The sequence below is a fragment of the Phocoena sinus genome, chromosome 10, assembly GCF_008692025.1.
Source record: "Phocoena sinus isolate mPhoSin1 chromosome 10, mPhoSin1.pri, whole genome shotgun sequence".
Lineage (NCBI taxonomy): Eukaryota > Metazoa > Chordata > Mammalia > Artiodactyla > Phocoenidae > Phocoena > Phocoena sinus.
The window spans coordinates 39364193-39391647 of NC_045772.1; the positions used below are offsets into that span (position 1 = coordinate 39364193).

Genomic DNA, 27455 nt, shown 5'->3' on the forward strand with positions numbered 1-27455 from the left:
ACAGTAAAGCCTTGATAATACACGTACAGTTGAAGTCTCTCCTTTCAGGCGACACGTTCACCTGAGACCACAGACTTAGAAGGAGGGGCCTGGGTTTCAGCCCTTTCCACTCTCCTGCTTGCCACCCCAGTACATCTGAAAAGGGGGCAGCGACTAGGAAAAGGGACGCGAGAGTATTTTTCCATCCTAGCTAGTCAGGCCCTGAATCATGCACTTTCCCCCTCAGCCAGCAGTATTTGAGATTTTCCCTGGAAGAATATGTCTTGTACTTAAAAGGAAGAGTGGTGGGAGATTGGAGAGGCGGAGAAGAGGAACGGGGAGAAGGGCGTGGAGGGCGGTTCACGCTCCAGCGTCGGAGGCGCCGGCAGGTCGGCCGCCGCGAGGTTGCGCGCCCAGGAATGTGCGGTCGCATCTGCTGGCGCGGGACTGGCGGCAGCAGCGGGCTGGACGCGGCGCCGCGCACCTGAGCGCCGGGGGCGGGGCGTCGGCGGGCCCCGCTGCCCCCACTGCGCGCCGCGCCCCTCGCGCGCGATCTCGGTCCTTTCCGCCGGCGCTTCGGCGCCGCTCGGCTCCCCTCGTTCCCTTCCCTCCCCTCCCTCATTCCCTCCCTCCCTCCCTCCCTCCTTCCTAGCCCGGGAGCGCCGCGGGCTCAGGACGGAGAGCTGGCCGCGGGTCCTTCCGCGCGGCTGCTTCGGTTCACCTGGGCGCCAGCACCCAGTCCCGCTCCTCGTCCCCCCAACTCCTCCCAGGTAAGGGGCCGCCCGGTAGGTCCGCGCTCCACACGCGCACCCGTCCCCCTGGACTCGGCTGGACTGCTGGGTCGGGAGGCGTCCCGCCTCCTCCGCGAGTCGGTTAGGGGACTCCGCGCCTCGTCCCGGGAATGAGTGTGTCGGTCGCGGGGATCCCGGACCGGAGCGAGGGTTGGCCATGCGACGGGTCGACAGGTGGGGGGTCTGGTCCGTGTCCCCCGACCGCCGCAGGCTCGGACCCCGGCGAGGATGGGGCGGGCGGGCGGGCAGGCGGGCCGGGGGTGGGGACCGTGCCTCTCTCCACCCCTCGAGGGGCGGTGATCGTCCGGGCCAGCCGTGTAGGTGCGTCGGAGAAACTTTGCAGGGTGGGGACTCTGCAGCTCCTCGCCTGCGGGGCTGAGTGGGCGCGCTCTCTGTGGGACTCCGAGGGGCGCGGCCGCGGGGCAGACCCTCGGGCCGGGCGAGGATCTTACGCTTCCCTTCTCCGCCCCCTTTTGTGTTTCCCTGCAGACCAGCCGGTCCCTGGGGGAGCCGCGGCCACCCCCGCGCCCGGGGGTCGTTCCCTCGCCTCCTCCGGGTGGCGGGAAGGAAGAGGGGGCGGCGGCCGGAGTCGGGGCGGGCGGCCTGAGGTGAGAGCCCGGCCGGCCCCGCTGGGAATATGGCGACCGGTGGCTACCGGACCGGCGGCGGCAGCGGCGGCAGCACCACAGACTTCCTGGAGGAGTGGAAGGCGAAGCGCGAGAAGATGCGCGCCAAGCAGAATCCCCCGGGCCCGGCCGCCCCCGGTGGGGGCACGGGCGACGCGGCCGGGAAGCTCCCGCCGGGGCCCCTGGGTACTTCGGCCGCCGCTTCGGCCAACGAGCTGAACAACAACCTCCCAGGCGGCGCCGCCGCACCTGCCGCCCCCGGCCCCGGGGGCGTGAACTGCGCTTTGGGCCCTGCGCAGCTGAGTCGCGCCGCACCCGGCCCGCGGCGGCCGGAGGATGAGTCCTCAGCCGCCGCCGCCGCCGCCGCCGCTTCGGGGGCAGCCCCCGCACGGGACGGCGAGGAGGAGCGGGACGGCGCCCTGGAGAAGGGCAAGAGCTCGGGCCCCAGCGCCAGGAAAGGCAAGGGGCAGATCGAGAAGAGGAAGCTGCGGGAGAAGCGGCGCTCCACCGGCGTGGTCAACATCCCTGCCGCAGAGGTGAGCTGGGCGGGGGCCGCGGCCGGACCCTGGAGGGCTGCCGCCTCCTGGTGTCTTCTCTCCAGGGCCCAGAGCTTTCCCCCTCGAGCCTGCACTTCTTAGCCTTTCACTGAGTTAGGCAGGCAGGGGGTGATGGAGTTTTACTCTCAACAAATGCTTGCTGGGAAGTTCCCCAAATCCAAAGTCGGACGCGTGCTTTTCAGGCTTCCCGGCTAAGATCTCAGACCCAGGATCCTTCTTTTCAGTGTTGGAAAGACAACTCGGGGCTCCAGAACTTGCCCACCTAGCCTTGTTTGTTTATGCTTGATCAGTTAGAAAAATTGATTAATGGTGATGACCACGTACTTCAGTTTCCCACGTGCCCGTCTCAAATTATCAGATAGTTTATGTCTTCTTCTCTCTTAACAGTGTTTAATAGCACCTGTAAAGAAAACGTGGCTTTAGCACTATCCCAGACAGCTTTATCTTTCAGTGAACCCAAGATAAGTATATCCAGTTGAGCATATGCTCTATTTCATATATAAACCAGCTTTGGGAAATAGTGCTCCCCAGCACACACACACACACACACACACACACGCACACAAGTTTTTTTCTGAGTGGTATTGTGGACATTAGGAACGCTGTAGCAACCCTCAATTCTTTTTGCTAAAATGCTCTCTCCCTGTATTTAAGTATTTGGCTCTGTGTATTCTGGAAAACATTTGTGGTAGGGTTGGGAATTTTTTGTTTTTTGGGTTGTTGTTGGGTTTTTTTTTTGGTATTTTTGAGCAGTCTCAAAAACCATTATGCAGGCAGCAGCATCTTCCCATTACAGAGTTACTGGTGAAACATTTCTACTTGGGATATAACTGCACCTTTCTCTACCCTCAACAAAACAAAACAATCCTCTAACAAGTATTTGGTTACTTTAATAGTAACTCACCGGTTTGGGGAAGTGATTCAATAACCTTGTTTCACCCGAAGTAGTTGCATCTTTTTCTCATTGGTTCCAGGTTTTACCTTTTTTTCCTGGCCTTCTAATTTATTCAACTTTGACACACAGTAAATAAATAGTAAGAATTCACCAACTTTAATTGTGGTTCAAGTAAAAGCATTTACAGTAAGTTAGGGTGTATATCAAACATACCCCAATTTTTAAGTCTTAATATAATTTCCATACCTGGAAAATCAGAGTTTGTGTTTGAAGGGTATATTTTTATGAGTGTTTCAGAGAGATTTTTATCAGCCAGCAAAACTGTCCTCTGTGGTTTCCTACTTGCACAAAAGATCTGTTACTCATTAAATTGCTTTAAAAGGAATTCATAAGAGTGGTAATCAAATTTCTAGGGTTTTTTTTTTTAAGTTAAAAATATGAAGATTAGGGAGAAACTGAAGAGAAGGCTTTGGAAAAGCTACATTCCTCAACTTTCTTTTTAAAAGTAGCTGATGGTCCAAATAAAAGAATTTGTCATTTGCAATCTTTTCCTCATTGTTCATTTGACAGGGGTCTTATTTTGGGAAATATCTTGGCAGATGTTAAACTTCATTTTTTGTCTGTATGCTTGTGCTAAAATTGTTATTTCGCAAGTACCTTTTTGTTTTTGGTTTTTAAACAAGGGTAATGTTTACTGGTGGTAAATAAGTATGGTGTATCTTGTGAGATCCTAAGAAGCATCCTTTGTTAATATTCCTGTTTTGGGTAAGGGAACGTAGTGCTGAGAATGTAGATGACTCCCCACTACAATTGAGTCTGATACTCTGGAATGTTTTTCGTTTGGGTGTTGGCAACTCCTAAATTTAATCTTCCTTAAAAACAAACAACCCAGGGTACCATTTTTTTGACTGTGGAATTTGAACCTTTTTTATTGAATAGGGAATTGTGTACGGCTTTCTTTTTGTGGTAACTCCGGCTCTATCTGTTTAATGCTGTAGGACCCAACAAAACATGGTAATGTTTTACCACAGTATCTAATTAGCAGGCATATTTCTTGAGTGCCTCCTCCCCATATTTTCAGTTTTTAAAAAAAATTTATTTGTTTATTTTTTTGGCTGCCTTGGATCTCTGTTGCTGCTCACGAGCTTTCTCTAGTTGCGGCGAGCGGGGGCTACTCTTTGTTGCGGTTCGCGGGCTTCTCATTGGGTGGCTTCTCTTGTTGCAGAGCACGGGCCTTAGGCGCGTGGGCTTCAGTAGTTGTGGCAGTCGGGCTCAGTAGTTGTGGCTCACGGGCTCTAGAGCGCAGGCTGTGTAGTTGTGGCGCACGGGCTTAGTTGCTCCGCGGCATGTGGGATCTTCCCGGACCAGGGCTCGAACCCGGGTCCCCTGCACTGGTAGGCGAATTCTTAACCACTGCGCCACCAGGGAAGTCCCCATATTTTCAGATTTTTAAAAACAACGTAAGTCTTTCAGATTGTTAATAGTGGTACACGTATGACACAAACCTTTTAAGGTGAATCATTTTCATATCTTTAAATTGTTTTTTTTTTAGAATTGTGTGCCATTCATTTCTCTTAGTAGTTTCAACATTGCGAATGCCAGTTGCTGTGGAGTTTCTTGTGTAATACAGCTTAGCACTCCTATTTTTAAAAGTCATATACTATTTAATAGAATTTTCAGGTATGAAAATACTATAAAAGCAGAAAATCATCAGTCTGTCAATACTCACAATTAGACTTGTATTATATATAGTGTTGAATAAGACTCTTATTTTCAGACAGTATTCCCATCTAAATTTATATTAGAAATTAGCATGTAACTTGTATGCAAAGAGTCTATTTTAGTGGTTGATAAACATTGTTTCTTCAAGACGTATTTATTAAGCATGTGTGACACATTTGTTGTGACCTTCATTAACTTATTTTACTAATTACAGAGTATTGTAAAGTTGTTACAAAAGAATATGACAGCAGCTAAAGATACCACTAGCAACTGGAAGATAGTTTTAGTAAGGAAGCAGTTCAGAATCTTAAAGTGGTGGATGATGATGGGATACTGCATGTGATGGCTGTAATAAATGCAAATATATAGATGCTCGTTAATGAGATAAACTTTAGTTGTTCTTATTTACTAAGTTAGAGGTTTTTTTAAACTTTTTTCTGAATTTTTACTTTTTCTGTTTTTTGAGTCATAGCCCAAGTTGGTTAATTTGGATGCGACATACTTCCTGCTGATAATTTTTGTATGCATTTATTAGATGAGCCACATGTTTATTACATGTTGGTGTTCAAGACACTATCATAAGCACTGTGGAGAAAACAAGAATAAGGCAGTGTATATTTTCAAGGAGCAAGACTGTAATCTAGGAAGAAGGCTAAGGCATAATTACATGAAGAAACTTAAGTACTGTACTGAGTTAACAGTTTAAAAACCATCTTAACGCAGCATGTAACTAATTGTTTATTAACAGTGTTGTCTGTTTAAAGGAAAGAGATGATGGGGCTAGGAGTAGCTGTGAGGTTGAGGGTCTTGAGCTGAGACTTATATTTCTTTACCTATATATTTATATATTCACACACGTATATATACCTGTTTGTATAGTATTTTAAATGTCAGAGTGCAGTGGTTCTTAACTGTGGCAGCACACTAACATCACGTGAGGATATTAAAAAAATGCTCCCCCCTTGCTGATTACTTGTCTTCTACCTCCCTGACCTCCTTAGATTTAATGGGTCTGGGATGGATCCCAGGCATTAATATTTTGATAACCTCCCCTTGTGAGTCAGGGTTTAGAACTATTGGGTTTCAGTCTCGGGATACAGAAATGAATAATAGGACACAGGGCTTGCCCACAAGGGGCTCTCAAGTAATATAGGGAACTGTGTTAAGTAGTACAGTGCTAAGTACAGGCTATTTCCTGAGCAGGGTACCTAACTCAGGAGGAGGGGGCTATAACTTCCTCGACTGTTAATATCCACATTTTCAGAGTGCTTGTGAAGTTATTGCCATTGGGTAGGTGTGCATGAATGGGTTAACAGAGATGGTTTTCATAGAAAATAAAATCTTTCAATAGATAGAGGTCAAATGATGCTAAAGTTTGGATTTATATATAGAAGTTAACATTTATTGAAACTTAACTGTTTTCATAGTGGTTGGCTAAAGTGTTTTATGTGTTGTCTTGATTAATGCTCACAGCAATCCCATATGGTAGTTATAGTTACTCTTTTTATCCCCATTTCCAGAGGAGAAGGTGGAGGCTTGGAGAGTTTAAATGACTCAAGATCACATGGAAAGTGAATAAGTGGTAGAGTAGTATTTTAAAAGTATTTGTTTTTTTGTGTACATTTGTGTCTAGGGAAAGTGGAGTTTTTAATCTATGTTGCATTATTTAGCTTCCGTCCCTGGATTTTTTTCAATAACTTTTTATTAGAGGTTATCTTAAATGATTTGAATATCTGAATGGGGAAAACAATGAAAGTATGGAATTGAATAGAAATTAAGGTCAAATTTGTAGGCTCAGAGATTGCTTCTGAGCTTCTAGTCTGTAGCTTGCTTGGCAAAATTTTGAACACCAGATCATCAGCAAATTATTAATCTGCTTTTGGCTAGCAGTCAGAAAATGTGGATCTTCGATTTTACTTAAGTGATATGTTGTTTTTCAGTCAAGATGGGGTTATAACACCTACTACATACTTTGAAGGAACATTTGATATATACAAACACTTTTAAGTGAACACAGTTTAAGTCATAATTATTTAGCATATTTTTTGACCATTATATAGGACAAGTTCCACTTAGTAAATCTTATAAATCCAGATAGATTAAGAAATGCCTTTTAGTATGCCAGTTATATTCCAGACTGTCTACCTTTCTTTGTGATGAGTCAGGAGAAGAACTAATAGTGATTCAGAGTTGGAGGAAATTGGACTTGTGAATAGGGTAGAAACAGCATAAACACCTAGGTTCCTTAATAATATTTTAGTCGCAGCTTTCCTAAATTGATAAAGAAAATTGAAATTTTAATATTATCAGGATTTGTAATGAGTTTTCTAAGCTGAGAGGCCTTTTTACATAAAAATAATTTTTATGTAATTAAAGTAGATGATATTTATGGTGTGTTTATTAAGTGCCAGGCACTGACTTAAGCACCTTACGTATATTGGTGCATTTAATTCTCTCTACAACCCTATGGGAAAATGGGGCAGAAAGGATAAGTTACTTGCCAGAGGCCATATATGTGGTAAGAAGCAAAGTAGTCTGTCTTCAAAGCCTGGTGCTTAATAACCATCTTAATATATTTCAGTGTATTACATACTATATACCTAGTTTAAGAAATACAAAGATTATTTTATAGGATGCTAATAAATTACTATAGAATTTGAAAATAACCCTGTTATAAAAGGCAGATGAAGTGGGACTTTACTGGAAGAATTTGAGAGCAAATAAATATATAAACAGTGGTATTACAATTCTTGTTTAAAATCTTTGTCAAGCTAGCAGCCTTATTTATGCTCTTTATTATTTCTGCACTGGTTTTCAGCATCTGTGATATAGGCCAGAAAATGATTATGCTGTTTAATAGTAATGCTGATATAATGTCTTAGAAATTTAAAATTACTGGAAAATACTAGTTTGAAATTTTCTAAGAGTTTTTTTCTTTTTAAAAAGTGAGATATAATTTACGTACCATAAAACTCACCCTTTCAAAGTGTACAGTTCAGTGGTTTTCAGTGTATTCACAAAGTTGTGCTCTAAGTGCTTTTACATTTTCATCTTAATGTTTTTATTATGTTCCTAGAACCTGTGGTACCTAAGTTTTAGCTCCTTACTCAGTAAAGTGCAACAGTATTCAAACCACGAGAAGCTATTAATATAATTTAATTTCAGCTTTTCCTGCATTTCACAGAGAAATGAAATGGTAGAATCTCCTCAGTTTTAAGTTTCTTAAAAAACTTAGACATCTACTACCACTTGTTTTTACTGGAATTTAGTATAAGAGGTACTTAATTTGAGTGTAATATTTTCAGCTTGTTTAAAATTTTACATATCTTTCATGAGATCTGTAAAGCTCTACCATCTAAACTTTTGGGAACTTTGATTCAGAGTAAAAATGGAGTTTTATGCCATTAATGGCTTTAGTCATACATTACTTAAATCAGGGTCCTAAAAGATGTGGCTGGGTTGGGGTGGGGGGAACCACCTGTACCAGTATCACCTGTGTTATTTATTTAAAATGCAGATTTCTGGGATCCACTTCAGTCTGCGGGTGGGAAGGAGTTACTTAAGACATCATTTTAACATGTTCTTGAGTGATTCTTGTACATACTAAAGTTTGAGAAGAACTGACTTAAATGCTCTGTACTGGTTTACTGATCTGTGAAATGAAATTGATACTGATTATTTAATTCATATAATAATCCTGTGAGATAACGTTTCTGAAAATGTTCTAAGAATGACCAAATTATAAATTATAGTTACTGTGTAGGTTACATTGAAAGGTGGTTGTTGATGTCTAGTGGAAATTTCTTACTGGGATATTAAACATTCTTATTTTTCCCTTTTAATTAAGAACTTTATAGATATTTTAACAGAGACAACTTGAGGTACTTGGAAATTCAGAGTATCTTAAACATTTATGTAATGTCATATATTTAGTACAAAATGTTGTCTGCCTTGCTTCTTGCAGAAGCCTAGCCTACAGAAGAAACCTCTAATACTTCATGTGTAATTTGAACTGTACTTTTACTCATTTTTCTTTTTTATATTCTTTAAGGGAAAGTGTATGTTTGTAAATATGTTTAATAATTAGTTCATACTCTTAAAACAGGTTTTGTCTGTCTTGTCAAAATAGTCTCAAGTGAAGACTTTTCTCCTCTTGTTTACTACTCTTACATATTAGACCTGTCGGTGTCCTTAGCTAGCCAGTTGATTCTTAACAGATTTGCTTATTGCTGAGGCAACTTTTGGTGTAAGTCTTATCCATTTTTTAAAAAAAATTATTTAATTACTTTTGGCTGAGTTGGGTCTCCGTTGCTGTGCGCAGGCTCTCTCCAGTTGCAGTGAGTGGGGGTCACTCTTTGCTGCGGTGCGGCGGCCTCCCCTGTTGTGTGGAGCACGGGCTCTAAGTGTGCGGGCTTCAGTAGTTGTGGCACACGTGCTCAGTAGTTGTGGCTTGCAGGCTCCAGAGCGCAGGCCCAGCAGCCGTGGAGCGTGGGCCCAGCTGCTCCACAGCATGTGGGATCCTCCCAGACCAGAGCTCGAACCCGTGTCCCCCACAATGGCAGGCAGATTCCCAACCACTGTGCCACCAGGGAAGCCCAAGTCTTGTGCAGTTTTGTTTATAGCTGTGTACATACTGGTGTTAGAATTGAGCCTCAGCTATTTATTACATTCTCCTTGGGTTACTTAAAAATATGCCAGGCACCATGTCTGAATAAAATTATAACAATATTTAATTTCTAAAAGCAGCAAAATTATATACATAAAGGGCAAAAACAGCTCCAGTGAGTTCAAAACTAAGCATGTGAATTGGCTAATAAACGTTTATTCGGTGATAGTCTTTAGAAATTTCCTTCACCAAATTTTTATAGGTTACAATGTGGTTTTCAATAATAGTTTCATTTGCTTTATAAGTTGAATTTAAAGAAAAAGGGCTGTTGTGTTCTGAAAGTGAGTATTTTATTAGAGTTTTGCTGAAATGAACAGATAGGAGAGAATTTATGTTGTAGATTACAATTCTGTGACAGCTAAAATTTTGTTTGCAGGCTCTTTTTATAAACTGTTAAGAGACTAATTGAATAATAAATAAAAATAATAAAATACAGTTTGAAAAACATCTGATAAAAACATGTTTTGTAATAAAATTAACTTTAAAAGATACCTTTTAATATTCAGCTTATCTATGGGCATGTAAGTGAACTACTTAATCTTATTTGAGAAATTTTCAGATTATATGAAGTATGAAATGATTTTCTATTACTTTTGGAATTCCTTGCAGAATACTTTTAGTAGTATTTAAAAAGAATGGAAATCTGAGTTATGAAGAACAAAATGAACATTCAGAAGATGGTACCTGAGGAATATGAATAGAAAGTATTTTAGCTGAAATAGTCAAAGAAGTTACTTTAGGTCTCAAATTCTTGACAAGACCTCTTGATATTCTGTAATGCCAGCAAAAGTTGATCCAAATCAAATTTGTATCTTAAATATTTTTTTTCTGCTGGTAAAAATGTGTTAAAACAGTAATGTATTCATTGTAGTTCCCTTGTGTAAATACAAAAAAAGATAGAGAAACCAGTCACCTGTTATACATATTAATATTTGTTGTAGTCCTTTTTCTATCTACATAAAAAATGGAACCACACTATACAGATTTGTGTGTATATTTAGTCATTCATTATGAATATTTTTATGGTGGTGTTCTTCAAAAATAGGGGTGGATTTTTAAAAAAAATTTTTTTAAATTTTTGGTTGCATTGGGTCTTGCGCGGGCTTCTCATTGCGGTGGCTTCTCTTGTTGCAGAGCACGGGCTCTAGGTGCACGGGCTTTAGTAGTTGTGGCACACGGGCTCAGTAGTTGTGGCACTCGAGCTCAGTAGTTGTGGCTCGCGAGCTCTAGAGCACAGGCTCAGTAGTTGTGGCGCACAGGCTTAGTTGCTCCCTGGCATGTGGGATCTTCCCGGACCAGGGCTCGAACCCATGTCCCCTGCATTGGCAGGCACATTCTTAACCACTGCACCACCAGGGAAGCCTGAGGGTTGGATTTTGTTTTTTAATCATGGTAAAATACCCATACATAAGATCTTAACCATTTTTAAGTGTACCTTCAGTGGTATTAAACACATTCACATTGTTGTGCAGAAATCCCCACTACCATCCCCATAACTCTTTTCATCTTGTAAAACTGAAACTATATACCTATTAAACAATAACTCTCCATTCTACCCTCCCTCCAGCCCCTGATAACCACCAGTATACTCTCTGTCTTTAGGGATGGATATGTTTGTGTTTTTTTTTTTTTTTTTTTTTTTTTTGTGGTACGCGGGCCTCTCACTGCTGTGGCCTCTCCCGCTGCGGAGCAACAGGCTCCGGACGCGCAGGCTCAGCGGCCATGGCTCACGGGCCCAGCCGCTCCGCGGCATGTGGGATCCTCCCAGACCGGGGCACGAACCCGTGTCCCCTGCATCGGCAGGCGGACTCTCAACCACTGCGCCACCAGGGAAGCCCTGTTTGTGTTTTTTGATGTTAAAATATTTCAACATTGCTTTATTGGCCCTACTGCTAAACAGCTATTTATTCCTTTTCATATATTGTGTTTCCTGAACCATTCAAGAAATGTGTTTGGGTCATTCAAAGCATCTTATAGGTACTGGGACCTTCAGATAATTATGAAGGATGCCCAGAGTTCTTTTTTTTTACCTCCTCTGTTGCCTTTGATTTTGGTGGGAAATTCGTGATTAGAGCTGCAGTAATTATAAGTGTGTGTAAGCTATAACTCAACATACAAGTTCATAAAACTCAACATGGTATGCAAAAGTCACATGATTAAAAACCCCAGGGTGTATGGAAAAATGGAGTTTAGGGGCAGAACACTCAAAAACTTTGTCAGTGACATGTGAAAAGACAGAAACCTAACGAAGGCTAGCACAATTTTATACATGTTAAATGGTTAAATATAGAAGTACTGCAATAAATATGACACTTTACCTTGTAAAAGGCCTGAAGTTTGCTTACAGCAGTGGGTGTCAAAAGGGTTGCAACTTGTGAAGCGGTGGAAGAAGGGCTATCTGAAATTGGATTGAAAGTTCAACACCAGATATGGATGGCTATAGCTGATAACACATGCAGTGAGTGAACTGAGCTACCTGGCAGAACTTTGTGGTGTGTGCGTTTTGTGTGTTTCTGTGTGGCTGGGTAGTGTTTTCTCTGCTCACCTAGTGTTTCTTGCAGTTGCACAGAAGCAAATGTGAAATTTGTGTTATGCTCAACTTGCTCCCTAACATATTAGTTACTTTGGAACAAATACAGTTTTCTAAACAAATGCTAGAGTGTATATGTATATGCCCATACATACATACATATCTATGTATCTATCTATATCTGTATTCATATCCACATCCATATATCCAAAATATGTAAAACAGTGGCATGGGAAGATCAATCCAAGTAGTGAGGTAGAGAAAGATCTAAGGAGCAGACAGTGACTAGAGCTGAGAATACTCATTTAACCGTATACTAATACTGATTGCTAGGGCAGTGCTGGTAGAAAAGGAAAGCAGTGGATGGATTTTAGAAGGTTTTTCTTTGGTATTAGAAAATTACATAACTGGGTGTTTTGAACTGGAAAAGTCTTTAGAGATCATCTAGTCCATTATAAAAAAGTGTTAACTTGGTTTTCCCAGACTACTTTTATCTCAGAATTTAAGTTGTATTTCGGCCTCAGCCTTCTTCCCTCTAGCTGAGTGTTGCAGTCCTGCCTCTCCCCCACCACGCCCCCACCAGGCTAACTCTCCTGATTACTATCTGGAATCTCGCTTATTTTATTATTTTATTCCTTCTTAAATACTCAGCCTTTCTCTGTTGGTTCATCTTGCCATGAAGGAATGTTCCCTTAATTCTGCTTCACCTTCAACTTACTTTTCTTTCCTTAATTGCTCAACTTAAAGGCATTGTTTTCACCTGCTAACTCCCATTTCACTGCTCAGTCCCATTACTTTATTAAAATTGATCTTGCTAAGTTTGCTTATGGCCTCATAATTGCCAACGTGACAGCTTCTTTTCTATTTTCATCCTACCTGACCTTCTTTAGCATTTGCCCTTGTCACTCTTCTCCTTTGGGTGCTTGCGACAGCACTTTTGGTAGATTCTTTTTTAGTTGGTTTACTCAAAAACATTTGAGTGCCTTCTCTGTGCCCCAGGCCCAGTGTGCTCCGTGATACAATGAGTTACATTATCAGCAGTCTTTAAGGAACTTCAGGTTTTCTCTTAGAGAAAAAAATAATGTCTTGGTTTAGGCAGCTATAACAGAATATCATAAACTGGGTGGTATATAAACAACAGAAATTTATTTCTCAAAATTCTCGAGGCTGTGATCTTGGACTCCCAAGATCAAGACAGCAGCAGAATCTGTGTTTGGTGAGAGCCTGCTTCCTGGTTCACTCTGTCCTCACATGGTGGAAGGGGTTGAGAGAGATCTCTGGGGTCTCTTTTATCAGAGCACTAATCCCATTCATGAGGACTCCACCTTCATGACCTAATCTCTGCCCAAAGGCCCCATCTTCTAATATTATCACATTGCGGTTTATGATCTCAACATAGGAATTTTCTTTTTTTTTAGCCTGTTATTTTTTTAACATCTTTATTGGAGTATAATTGCTTTACATGGTGTGTTAGTTTCTGCTTTATAACAAAGTGAATCAGCTATACATATACATATATCCCCATATCTCTTCCCTCTTGCGTCTCCCTCCCTCCCACCCTTCCTATTCCACCCTTCTAGGTGGTCACACAGCACTGAGCTGATCTCCCTGTGCTATGCGGCTGCTTCCCACTAGCTATCTATTTTACATTTGGTAGTATATATATGTCCATGCCACTCTCTCACTTCGTCCCAGCTTACCCTTCCCCCTCCCCGTGGCCTCAAGTCCATTCTCTAGAAGGTCTGCGTCTTTATGTCCTGCCCCTAGGTTCTTCGTGACCTTTTTTTTTTAGATTCCATATATATGTGTTAGCATACGGTATTTGTTTTTCTCTTTCTGACTTACTTCACTCTGTATGACGACTCTAGGTCCATCCACCTCACTACAAATAACTCAATTTCGTTTCTTTTTATGGCTGAGTAATACTCCATGGTATATACGTGCCACATCTTCTTTATCCATTCATCTGTCAATGGACGCTTAGGTTGCTTCCATGTCCTGGCTATTGTAAATAGAGCTGCAAGGAACATTGTCGTACATGACTCTTTTTGAATTATCAACATAGAAATTTTGGAGAAACACAAATATTCAGTCCATAACAGATAACAAATAATTATAATTTGATGTTATAAAAACTGCAATATAGAAAAGAACAAAGTACTGAACTAGCTCAGAAAAGGGAGCCACCAGTTACATGAGGGAGTCAAAGAGAGCTTTATACTTGATGAAGTGGTATTAAGCCCTGAGACTTGACTGATGAAAACTTCCCTAGTGCAGAGGGGGACACAGTAACATTCTAGATAAGGGAAGGCCCAGAACCAAGAGCTAATAGCATTACATTGCATGCCTACTGTGTGCACAACACTGTGCTGGGAACTTTCTGTGCATTATTTCTGATCTTCACAGTAACTCACAAGGTAGATTTTTTTTTATTTCTCATTTTACAAGATGAGGAAGTTGAGCTTCATAGAAGTTGTGACTTGCCCAAAGCTATACTGGCAAACTTGGACTCCACATTTGTTTAGGTGCCAGTGCTCACACGTTGGTTATCATTGTTGGAAAGAGGGAGGGATATGTTCTTACAGAGGAAACTGACATGCAGAGAATTCATGATTGGGAGTGAATGGAGAACAGCTAAATAGGAATGATATGGACCAATTGTGATGGATCTGAATGTCATGCCAGGGAATTCAGACTTTATTCTGCTGTTCTTTGTTAGTATTATTGGCTAAGCATTTCCTTCCTTTGTCCATACCTATTTATACAATAACTCTGACAGCTTCCAGAATGGAATAAGTTTTGCCTGCCTAATTTGAAGTCATTAAGGGAATTTTCTTCTTCAGAGACAGGTACCTATTCAAGAATGTTAAACAATATAAAATCCTGTAAAAATAATATGCATATAATAGAATAAATAAATCCAGATTTTCACATGGGTTAAAAAGAAACGAGAGGATAGGCCCTAAGCAAAGTTATACCAAAAATAATTATGTACTGAAGATTTAGGGGTGACTTTTCAGGGGAACGGGATGGAGTGGAGGTGGGGGCTCTGGTGATATTAAATTGTCAGATTCTCTTCTGAGTGTAATCAAGAAGAGGTGTATAGCTTAATTTTGTCCCTGGGTTTAGACTTTTTCCTGTATTTGATATGAAAACAGGTGTTAATTCCACTCCCAGATTCTTTTAGTTCATCTTGGAATACAGATGCTTGGAATACAGGTGCTAAAGGATAGGCATTGCCTTTGACTCTTTTCCTGCCTTTATTCATTCAGCTTCTACAGATGTTCCCTTCCTCCCTTCCTGTCTCCCTTCCTTCTGCCCTCTCTTACTTAGAGGAAGTTAAGTGCTTCTCCAAATCACGTATTAGGAATAGTGTTTATTTTTGATGATTTAAAGGCAGTGCTTTCTCATTGCAGAAAATTTGAAATTAAACAGCCAAAACAGGATTGTGCAAACATCAGCTATAGATTACTGCTATCGATTTGACATACATTCTTTCATTTTTATTAATTGGGATTATATTCTATGTACATTTTTATAGCCTATCTTTATTTTTTAAAATTTTATTTATTTACTTTTTTTGGGCTGCGTTGGTCTTTGTTGCTGCTCATGGGCTTTCTCGAGTTGTGGCGAGCAGAGTCTACCCTTCGGTGCAGTGTGCGGGCTTCTCATTGCAGTGGCTTCTCTTGTTGCAAAGCACGGGCTCTAGGCATGCAGGCTTCAGTAGTTGTGGCTCGCGGGCTCAGAGCGCACGCTCAGTAGTTGTGGTGCACGGGCTTAGTTGCTCTGCGGCATGTGGGATCTTCCCAGACCAGGACACCAGGGGGTGTCCCCTGCATTGGCAGGCGGATTCTTAACCACTGCGCCACCAGGGAAGCCCCTATAACCTATCTTTAAGCTTGATATTATATCATGAATATTTTTTCCTTTTAAACTTTTTTTGAAAGCGGAGATGTTAATTTTTTGGTTTCATAAATGTAATTCCCACTGTCCAATGATAACTATTACTTTTTAGTTTTAGTGTACAATTTTTGAGGATATTTTTGGGCATACACCTAAAATAAATATATAAGTCCAGAAATTTAGTCATTCTACAAATATTATAATCTTTTTGCTCTTACTATCTTATGATCATCTTTATATGTCAGTGAATATATATATAGCTGTGTTGTTATTCCTTTTTTTTTTTTTTTTTTTTTGCGGTACACGAGCCTCTCACTGCCGTGGCCTCTCCCGCACAGGCTCCGGACGCACAGGCTCAGCAGCCATGACTCACCGGCCCAGCCGCTCCGCGGCATGTGGGATCTTCCCGGACCGGGGCACGAACCCGTGTCCCCTGCATCGGCAGGCGGACTCTCAACCACTGCGCCACCAGGGAAGCCCCTGTGTTGTTATTCTTAATGGCTATAGAATATTTAATAATTTAGATGTTCCAGTAAAGCTACAACACATTTGCTACCTTCTTAGTATATATTGCATATTAGACACTGAATTAGGCCTTTTGGGCATCTGAGTTGCTATGTCTGTTGTTACCAGCATTGCCAGGATTTGGACAAACTCTAATTCATGTTTTTTTCCTTGAGCAATTTAAAATCTAATTTGGAGAAGTAAGATAATTTTGAAACATTTTAAAAAAATGTGTAATAAAGTGGTAAATAATGCCATACTCTTAGTACAGAGAAGTGAGAGTTCCGTAGAGGACTGAATAGTCCAGGAAGTTTCACGGAGGGAGTGTGAGATTTGAGCTGATCTTGAAGGACTGATAAGAAATGGGCAGGTGAAGAGGAGAGTCATATTTCAGACTGAGAGAGAGCAGAGTGGGCAGTGGTACAAAGGTGGGAGTTAGCAACCTGATTGAGATACAGGGATTATTTATTTATTTATTTCTTGGCTGCACCGCGTGGCTTGTGGTATCTTATTTCCCCAACCAGGGATAGAACCCAGGCCCCTGGCAGTGAGAGCGCCGAGTCCTAACCACTGGACTGCCAGGGAATTCCTGGGTTAGAGGGTTTATATTAGGAAATATACCTCAGCTCTGAAACCCATAGAGTAGAAGGATACAGGTATTACAATTGGTAGTTTGCTTTGATGCTACCTTCAGAGCTCTACTCTGTAGATCATTTGAAGCACTCAAATTTGTTCATAGTAATATTTCTTTTTAATTTATAGGCATATCTCAGAGATGTTGTAGATTTTGTTCTAGATCACTATAATAAAGTGAACATTGCAATGAAGCAAGTAACATGCACTTTTTGGTTTTCTAGTGCATATAAAAGTTACGTTTGCACTATACTGTTGTCTATTAGCGTTATATCTAAAAAAAGTACATACCTTAATTAAAGAATACTTAATTGCTAACCATCTGAGCTTCCAGCAAGTCATAATTTTTTTTGCTGGTGGAGGGTCTTGCTGGATGCCTGCTGACTGATCAGGGTGCTGGTTGCTGAAGGCTGGGGTGGCAGTGGCAATTCCTTAAGATAAGACAATGAAGTTTGCTGCATCAGGTAACAACTCTTCCTTTCACCAGTGATTGCTCTGTAGCATGCAAAGCTGTTTGATAGCATGTTACCCACAGTGGAATTTCTTTCAAAATTGGAGTCAGTCCTCTCAAACCGTGCCACTGCTTTATCAACTAAGTTTATGTAATATTCTAAATCCTTTGCTGTCATTTCAACAATCTTCACAGCATCTTCAGCAGGAGCAGATTCCATCTCAAGAAACCACCTTCTTTTCTCAACCATAAGAAGCAGCTCATCTGCTCAAGTTTTATCATGAACTTGCAGCATCTCAGTCACATCTTCAGATTCCACTTCTAATTCTAGTTCTCTTGCTGTTTATACCACCTCTGCAGTTACTTCCTCTACTGAAATCTTCCATGGGGGTTGGGATCACCTTCTTCCAAACTCCTGTTAATGATGATATTTTGACCTCTCCCCATGAATCATGAATGTTCTTTTTTTTTTTTCATGAATGTTCTTAATGGCATCTAGAATGGTGACTCCTTTCCAGAAGATTTTGAAATTACTTTGCCCAAATCCATCAGAGAAATCACTGTCTATGGCAGCTATAGCCTTACACAGTGTATTTCTTAAATAATAAGACTTGAAAGTTGAAATTACTCCTTGATCCATGGATTGCAGAATGAATGTTGTATTGGCAGGCAAGGAAACAACATGAATCTCATTGTACATCTCCATCAGAGCTCTTGGGTGACCAGGTGCATTGTCAGTGAGCAGTAATATTTTGAAAGGAATCTTTTCTGAGCAGTAGGTCTCAGCAGTGGGCCAGCTATGTTGTAAACAGATGTGCTGATATCCAGGCTTTGTTATTCTTTTTATGGAGCACAAGGGCCCTAGGATTTTCAAAATGGTAAGTGAGCATTGGTTTTAACTTCAAATCACCATCTGCATTAGCTCCTAACTGACAAGAGAGTCAGACTGTCCTTTGAAGCCAGGCATTGAATCTCTGCTTTCTAGTTGTGCAAGTCCTTGATGGCACCTTCTTCCAATATAATGCTATTTTTTTTCTATGAGTACACTGAAAATCTGTTTTTTTAGTGTAGCCACCTTCGTTAATGATCTTAGCTAGATCTTCTGGATAACTTGCTGCAGCTTCTACATCAGCACTTGCTGCTTCACCTTGTACTTCTATGTTATGGAGATGGCTTCTTTCCTTAAACTTCATGAGCCCACCCATGCTAGCTTTAAACTTTTCTTCTGCAGCTTCCTCACCTCTCCTAGCCTTCATAGAATTGAAGAGAGTTAGGACCTTTTTCTGAATTAGGGTTTGGATTACTGGAATATTGTGGCCTGGTTTGATCATCTATCCAGACCACTAAAACTCTCTCCATATTAGCAGTAGGGCTATTTTGCTTTCTTATCATTGAGTTCACTGGAGTAGCACTTTCAGTTTCCTTCAAGAACTTTTCCTTTGCATTCACAACTTGGCTAACTGTTTAGTGCAAGAAAGCTAGCTTCGAGCCTGTCTTGGCTTTCAACATGCCTTCCTCACTAAACTTAATCCTTTCTAGGTTTTGATTTAAAGTGAGAGACTTGGGACTCTTCCTTTTGCTTAAACACTTAGAAACCATTGTAGGGTAATAAATTAGCCTAATTTCAATATTGTTGTGTCTTAGGGAATAGGTAGGCCTGAGGAGAGGGAGAGAGATAGGGGAACAGCCGGTCAGTGGAGCAGTCAAAACACAGACATTTATCAGTTAAGTTGGCTGTCTTATGTGGTTGCCATTTGTGCCACCCCAAAACAATTGCAATAGTGACATTAAAGATCATTGATCACAGATTACCATGACAAATAAAATAATGAAAAAGTTTGAACTATTGCAAAAATTACCAAAATCTAACTCAGAGACAGGAAGTGAGCAAATGCTATTGGCAAAAATGATTCTGAAAGACTTGCTCCATGCGGGTTTATAAAAAATGCAATATCTGCAAAGTGAGATAAAGCAAAGCACGATAAAACGAGGTGTGCCTGTAAAAGACTTTGTTAGAGTTGCTTTAGTTTGTAGAGAAATTGAGTAGAAAGTAGAGAGTTCTCATATACTCCCTTACTCCCTAGTTTCCCCCATTATTAACATCTTGCATTGGTGTGGTACATTTGTTACAATTGATGAACTAGTATTTATGAACCAATATTAAGTAAAATCTGTAGTTTACATTAGGGTTCATTCTGTGTTGTACAGTTTAAAAAAAATTTTGTTGAATGCATAATGTCACTGTATCTACCGTTACAGTATCGTAGGGAATAGTTTCACTGCCCTAAAAAATTCCCTATGCTTCACCTATTCATACCTCCTCTCCTTCCCCTGGCAACCACTGATCTTTCCACTGTCTCTATAGTTTTACCTTTCCCAAATGTCATAGAGTTGGAATTCTCCTATGCAGTCTTTTCAGACTGGCTTCTTTGATTTTAGCAACATGCATTTAAGGTTCTAAGATTTCATTTTTTTAAAATCAGATAATAATGGTATTAATTAACCTAATCACCTAAGTTTCCCCAGATGACCTGGGATGATTTTTTTTCAAAGCATCATTATCTACCCTCAGATGACAAACATTTGTTACCAGTAAGGAGTTATAGCATAAATGAGGTGTTGAATCAATGTTTATCGAATGAACAGTTGTTCAGAAGAGTATGCCAAAGCTTTAATGGAAATATCAAAAGAGGAGCACTAAAAAATATTTTGGTTAATGATACTTTCATAAAGTGTGTACAACTTCATAAGGTGTATAGAAAGCCTTGAGAAGGTCCTATTGCTTATTTGATCATGTCAGTTAGAATATGTTTTATGTTAAAATATTAATCACATTACTTTCTAGTCCACATTTGTAGTTTTTTATGTGGTTTTCCACCAAATATCTGATCCTGTGTTTGCACAAAGAAACAAATAAAAATCTATCTTTGAGTTTCCAAAGATCCTTAGAATTCATTTTTTATGAATTCTAATGATCCTTTAATTAATTTTTTTATTGATTCAGTGAAATGTCAGAAGGGTAAACATCTAGAGCTTAAGTGCTTTCTTTATGCCTGGCTTCATTTCTAGATGGCAATATATTTGAATTCAGAGAAGTTACTTCCACCTTCAGTATATAGAACTTAAGGCCTGTGTTTCTAGCCTGCTGATTAAAACCTTTCCTGCGTCAATGAAATCTATCCACAGACTTCTCCCAGAGAAGGGACTCAATCTTGAGATTGGTGGAATATTTAGATGGTAAGTTGATTAGAGACAAGGAACTTTAATTACATTCCTCAAATTTTTATTTTGTTGAATTCAAGGTTAAAAGGGTGAATGCAAAACAACTTTAAGCTATACCTGGTTCTGAAATAATTATTAGAATGTAATGTTTTCCTTTTTTAAGCTTAGCTTTCCTTGAGACTCCACTTAATATCCTCAACACTTAGCTCATTGCTTGCTATGCAGAATTAAGACTGTATTGAGAATGTGGCAAATGTGGCAAATCTGAGTAAATGATTTCATTTCTAAATTATATTTTCTCCTAGGTTCCTGCTCTAAAATCACAAAATCTTGAAGTTGACTTAAAATTGGAGTTAAACTTATGATATCTCCTTTTTATTGTGAACTGCAGTTGGTAATATGGTTATCTACTCCAGTGAATAGTTGAGGATAACAAATACTAGAAAACATCTGCCAAAAAATTTGTGTGGGCATAAGAAAGAGTCAGTTACAGTAACTGCTGTTATTTTGATATTTTGTAAATTACTCCCTTTGCAATACTTGTGTCTCAGGAAACATCTTTTTTTTTTTTTTAATGTCATGGAATTTTTTAGAATGAAACTGTATGAGAGACATTTTTAGCATTTTGTAACCCACTGATTTTTCTATGAAGAATTTTCACTGTTACTGACTGGAATTTTTTGTTCAAGAAAAAATTTGTAATAGTAACACATAAGATGGGCATGATAATGGTAAAATGTTTTGCCCATTTAATTTTATTTTGGCTCCAGAAACAGATTTGACAGTTTTCTTTTTTAATAGACCTCAAGAGCAGTTTTAGGGTCACAGCAAAATTGAGTGTAAGTTGTAGAGATTCCCCACATCTCTCCTCCCTCTACATTGTACATAGCTTCCCCCATCATCAACATCCCCTACCAGAGTGGTATATTTGTTAGAACTGATGAACCTACACAGACACCCAAAGTCCATGGTTTACATCATGGTTTACTCTTAGTGTTGTACATTCTGTGGGTTTGGACAAATGTATAATGACATATATCTATCAATATAGTACTGTACAGAGTAGTTTCACCACCCTAAAGATCCTCTGTGCTCTACCTATGCAGGCTTCCTCCTAACCCCTGGCAACCACTGATCTTTTTACCGTCTCCATAGTTTTGCCTTTTCTAGAACATCATATAATAGCAATCATACAGTAGGTAGTCTTTTCATATTGGCTTCTTTCGCTTAGTAATATGCATTTAAGGTTCTTCCATATCTTTTCATGGCTTGATAGCTCATATCTTTTTAGTGCTGAATGATATTCCATTGTCTGGATATACCAATTTATTTATCCATTCATCTACTAAAGGGCATCTTGGTTGCTTCCACGTTTTGGCAGTTATGAATAAAGCTGCTATAAACATCCACGTGTAGGTTTTTGTGTAAACATAGTTTTCAGATCCTTTCGGTGAATACCAAGGAGCATGATCAACGAATTATATAGTAAGAGTGTGTTTAGTTTTGTAAGAAACTGTCAAACTGTCTTCCAAAGTGGCTGTACTATTCCCACCAGCAATGAATGAAAGTTTCTGTTGCTCCATATCTTTGGCAGCATTTGGGGTTTTCATTGTTCCTGATTTTGGCCATTCTAATAGATATGTGGTGATACCTTGTTTGTTTTTTTAAAAATAAATTTATTTATTTATTTACTTTTTGGCTGTGTTGGGTCTTCGTTGCTGTGTGCCGCCTTTCTCTAGTTGCAGCGAGTGGGGGCTACTCTTCGTTGCGGTGCGTGGGCTTCTCATTGCGGTGGCTTCTCTTTGTTGCGGAGCACAGGTTGTAGGCATGCAGGCTCTACAGCGCAGGCTCACTAGTTGTGGCGCACGGGCCTAGTTGCTCTGCGGCATGTGGGATCTTTCCGGACCAGGGCTCGAACCTGTGTCCCCTGCATCGGCAGGTGGATTCTTTTTTTTTAAAATACTGCTTTTTATTTATTTAATTTTATTTTTATTTATTTATTTTTGGCTGCGTTGGGTCTTCCTTGCTGCCAGCAGGCTTTCTCTAGTTGCAGTGAGCGGGTGCCACTGTTGGTTGCAGTGTGCGGGCTTCTCGTTGCAGTGGCTTCTCTTGTTGCAGAGCATGGGCTCCTGGTGTGCAGGCTTCAGTAGTTGTGGCACGAGGGCTCAGTAGTTGTGGCTTGTGGGCTCTAGAGTACAGGCTCAGTAGTTGTAGCGCACGGGCTTAGTTGCTCCACAGCATGTGTGATCTTCCCAGACCAGGGCTTGAACCCATGTCCCCTGCCTTGGCAGGCAGATTCTTAACCACTGTGCCACCAGGGAAGTCCTGTGGTAGTACCTTGTTTTAATTTGCATTTCCCTGATGACACATAATATGGAGCATCTTTTTATATGCTTATTTGCCATTTGTATATCTTCCCTGATGAAGTGGTTATTAATAGGTCTTTGGCTCATTTTTAAATTGGGTTGTTCATTTTCTTTTTGTTGGGTTTTAAGAGTTCTTTGGATATTTTGGCTAATAGTCCTTTTTCAGATCTGTCTTTTGTAAATATTTTTTCCCAGACTCTGTTTTGTCTTCTAGTTCATCAACTATTTCTCTTCATGGATTGTACCTTTGGTGTTGTACCTAAAAAGTCATTGCCAAACCCAAGGTAATCTAGGTTTTCTCCTATGTTAGTTATCTTTAAAAAAAAAAAAATTATTTATTTGGTTGCATGGGGTCTTAGTCGCGGCAGGCGGGCTCCTTAGGTTCGGCAGGCGGGCTCCTTAGTCTCGGCAGGCGGGCTCCTTAGTCGCAGCACATGGGCTCCTTAGTTGTGGCATGTGAACTCTTAGTTGCGGTGTGCATGTGGGATCTCGTTCCCTGACCGGGGATTGAACCCAGGCCCCCTGCGTTGGGAGCGAGGAGTCTTTATCTGGGCACCACCAGGGAAGTCCCAGTTATCTTCTATGAGTTTCATAGTTTTAGGTTTTCTATTTAGGTCTGTGATCCATTTTGAGTTAATTTCTGTGAAAGTTATAAGGGCTGTGTCTAGTTTCATTTCTTTGCATGTGGATGTCCAGTTGTTCCACCACCATTTGTTGAAAAGACTATCTTTGCTCCATTGTATCGTCTTTGCTCCTTTGTTAGTTAACTGTATTTATGTGGATCTATTTCTGGGCTCACTGTCTGTTTCATTGCTCCTATTGGACTGTTCTTTCACCAGCACCACAGCATCTTAATTACTGTAGCTTTATAGTAAGTCTTGAAGTTGGATAGTGTCAGTCCTCCAACTTTGGTCTTCTCCTTCAATATTGTGTTGGCTATTCTGGGTCTTTTGCCTCTTTATATAAATTTTAGAATCAGTTTGTCGATGTCTGCAAAATAACTTGCTGGAACTTTGATTGTGCTCTCATTGAATCTGTAGATCAAGTTGGAAAGAACTGAAATCTTGACTGTTGAATTTTTCTAACTGTGAACTCAGAATATCCCTTTATTTATTTAGTTCTTCTGATATCTTTTCATCAGAGTTTTCTTGTTTTCCTTATATAGATGTTGTACATATTTTGTTAGATTTATACCTAAGTATTTAATTTTGGGGGGAGCTATTGTGTTTTTAATTTCAAATTCCACTTGTTCATTGCTGTTATATAGGAAACTTATTGATTTTTAAAATACTAATCATATATTCTGCAACCTTGCTATAATTCCTTATTAGTTCTGGAGGTTTTTGTTGATTCTTTCAGGTTTTCTACGTAGATGATCATGTCATCTGTGAACAGTATCATTTCTTCCTTCCCAATCTGTATACATTTTATTTCCTTTTTTTATTGCATTAACTGGGATGATAGTTTCATTTTTTAAGTTTAAATTACCTGATTCCGTGGTAAACTTTGAGAATAGTTTTGAAAACAAATAGTAAAACCCTTTTGTAATTTGTTAACTTTCCATGCATTTTTCTTTTTTAGACCTTGCTTACATACTGTCATTGAGTTCTTTAAAATTTGTTGTTAAAACTGTTTACATTGTTAAAATGGGGAAAAATAATAGAAATTTGCTCTGGTGCAAGGAGTGAAACAGTGTGATTAACAACTTTTATTTCTTTCTTATTTAAAACCAACACCTATCTTTAGCTTTTTATGTACCCATAAGTTAAAAATATTGATGTTTTTTTCTCAGAAAAGTAATCCATTAAAAACAAAGAATAACTGGTATTCATAGAGTATAACTTACCAGTTTCAATATACTTTTCCATTTATTATCTGATTTTTTTAAAAGAACACTTGAGAGTTACTCAGCTAAGGATAGATTATCAAGATGTTTGTTAGAGTTGCTTCTTTTGGAGGACTTGAAAATGAAGCATAATTTAAGATGATTATTAGATGGGGAGATGTTATTTAAATATGTTTCTTAGTTATTTAAGTTCCATGGATATGATGACTGTATTTTGCAAACCAGTAATCAGGATACAAGACCTGACGACAAGATAGGATATTTGAAATTTGGATGATCCTGGAAAAATAGACATGGCCCTACTCTATGACATGGCTTACTCTTTCTTATCATGTGGGGAAAGTTTTGAGATTTGTGTGATTCATAAATCTGTTATGCAAGTTACTTAAAATTCTGTTAAAATCATAGTACAAGAAACCCTCAGTGTAAGGTTATTGGTTTTATATCCTTGATCTTTACATAGCCTCATTGGGTGGGGAATCTCATCTGTAGCCCAAGCCAGTAACTTTTAGGGCTAGTCTTTCAACACCTCCAGGAAAACCAAAATGTGAAGACTAATCAAAGTCCATATCTGAAATAGAAAAAGACAGGAGTGAACTTATTTTAACGTGCACTCATTCTTTCCTTCCCATGGCTCTGTTTTGAACTTTTTCTTCATTTCAGGGTCTCGGCTATAGCACACAATCAGAAATGCATGTGTGTAAGCATGCTGGTATTTGTTCTATTGGGATGAGACTATATCCTTCTAGTGTGAAGTTTCCAACTTGCTATACTGATTCCTCTCTTTATGTTTGTCCTCTCTATAACCTTCCTTTCTTACCAGTTGTCCTTTTTGTTTTTGCTTTTGTTTTGATACTCTTGGAGGCGAAGGGTTCAGAAATAAAACGCTGGAAAACCAAAGACATACTGTTCAGGGCTGTCTTCTGAAGCAGAAACCGCACATCAGGCAGTTTAATGGGAAGAAATACTGGTTATAATAGCCTTTGGCTTAAGAGTAAATGATAATGATTCAGCTTACCTACAGAAATAAATTTTTTCCTAACTTGAATCATTAAAAAACAACTACCTTTATTATGGAAAAATCAAATGAACAAAGGTGAACAAAATAGTATGATGAACCCTATGTATAAATGTATTTTATTACCCAGGTTCAATAATATTTCATCTCTTTTCCCCAATTCCCATTATTTTGAGGTAATTCTAGAATCATGTCATTTCATTGTAAATAGTATAAATTTATAAAGATAAGGACTCTTTAAAGATAACCACAATACCACTATTACACGTAAATAATAATTCCTTAATATCAAATATCCAGTGTTCAGATTTCCATGATTATCTCATGCATGTTTTTATATTTGCCCAAATAAAGTCTATACACTGCAGTTGGTTGCTGTGTCTCTTAAGTTGCTTTTAGTCTTCACATTCTTCCTCTTTTATTCTTTTGCAGTTTATTTTTTGAATAAAGCTGATTGTCCTGTAGTATTCTCTACAGGCTGGATTTTGCTGATTGCATTCCTATGGCGTTGTTTAGTGTAATCCTCTGAACGTTGTATTTCCTGTAAATAGGTAGATTTTTATTTAAACTAGATGTTTGATCAGATTCATGTTCAATTTTATTTTCTCACGAATACTTCATAGGTGATATTTTGTATTTCCATCAGGAGGATTAAAACTCCGGTCGACTCTTTTTCTGTGATGTTAGCAGATGCTGATGAATTGCCTAGATCAGCTGTCCCCAGGCGTTTTAGTTTCAGGACCCCTTTATATTCTTAAAAATTATTAAAGACCTAAAGACCTTTTGTTTATGTGTAAATGATATTATATCTATTGGTGTTTACCTTATTAAAAATTAAAACTAAAAAAATTCAGAAATATCTGTTATTTATTTGGAAATAACAAAGATAAACCCATTGCATGTTTAAATAAATAACATTTTTGTGAAAACTATTTTCCAAAACAGAAACTTAGTGAGAAGAGTGGCTTTGTTTTACATTTTTGTAAATCTCTTTATTGTCTGGCTTAAAAGAAGACAGCTGGATTCTCATCTGCTTTATCGTTTAGTTTGTTGTAATATCACGTGTCAGGTAGCCTCTGAAAACTTCACGTACACTCATGAGAGCGTGAGGGGGAAAAAGCGAGTAACATCTTAGTATTATTGTAAAATACTTTTGACTCTGCAGATTCTCTGAAAGAGTTTTGGGAACCCACCCACAGGGGTTCCTTGGACCATGCTTTGGGGTCTGTTGGTCTAGCTCCATTTTGTTAAGGGTTGCAAAATGGGATACTCTAATTCTGTCATTCCCTTGTAATTTATTAGCTGGAGTATTTTATAAAGAGAACTTTTATCAACTATTTAGTTACCTTAAGATATGGCCTGTACAAATAAGGTAGGCTAAATGCTTGGTTCTTTCCCTTTAGAGAGATAGAAGCTTTATTGCATTTGTTTTGCCATGTGAGAAAGAGAAAGAGAGGGCCATGAAGCCCACTTTGTACTAATTGAAACCATGTCTTCCAGTTAGAGTCTCCTAGAAGGGAAGGGAAGTCTCCTCTGCTAATACATTTGAGTTGCCTTCCTAAATTATTAAAGTGCAGTTTGTATCTTACAGGTTGCTTATTTAGTAGTATATCATATAACATTATAATCTCTTTAAGAAACTACTTGGAGAGTCTAAAAAGGATTGAAAAGCTTCCAAGGTATCTGGTGCTTTTACCTATCTGCTTCCTTATAGAAATTTTGTAAAGATTAACAAGATAATGTCTG

At 39.6% G+C, this 27455-nt stretch overlaps 1 protein-coding gene across 1 annotated transcript in view; it reads left to right on the top strand.

Annotated features, from left to right (window-relative positions):
- The first annotated feature begins 614 nt into the window (after positions 1 to 614).
- PAWR (pro-apoptotic WT1 regulator) overlaps positions 615 to 27455 on the top strand; it is a 106489-nt gene continuing 79648 nt past the window's right edge. Inside the window, exons 1-2 of the mRNA XM_032645368.1 lie at positions 615 to 749; positions 1260 to 1932. Coding sequence (XP_032501259.1) covers positions 1408 to 1932 — 525 coding nt within the window. The 5' untranslated portion in view covers positions 615 to 749; positions 1260 to 1407. The remainder of the gene's footprint in view (positions 750 to 1259; positions 1933 to 27455) is intronic.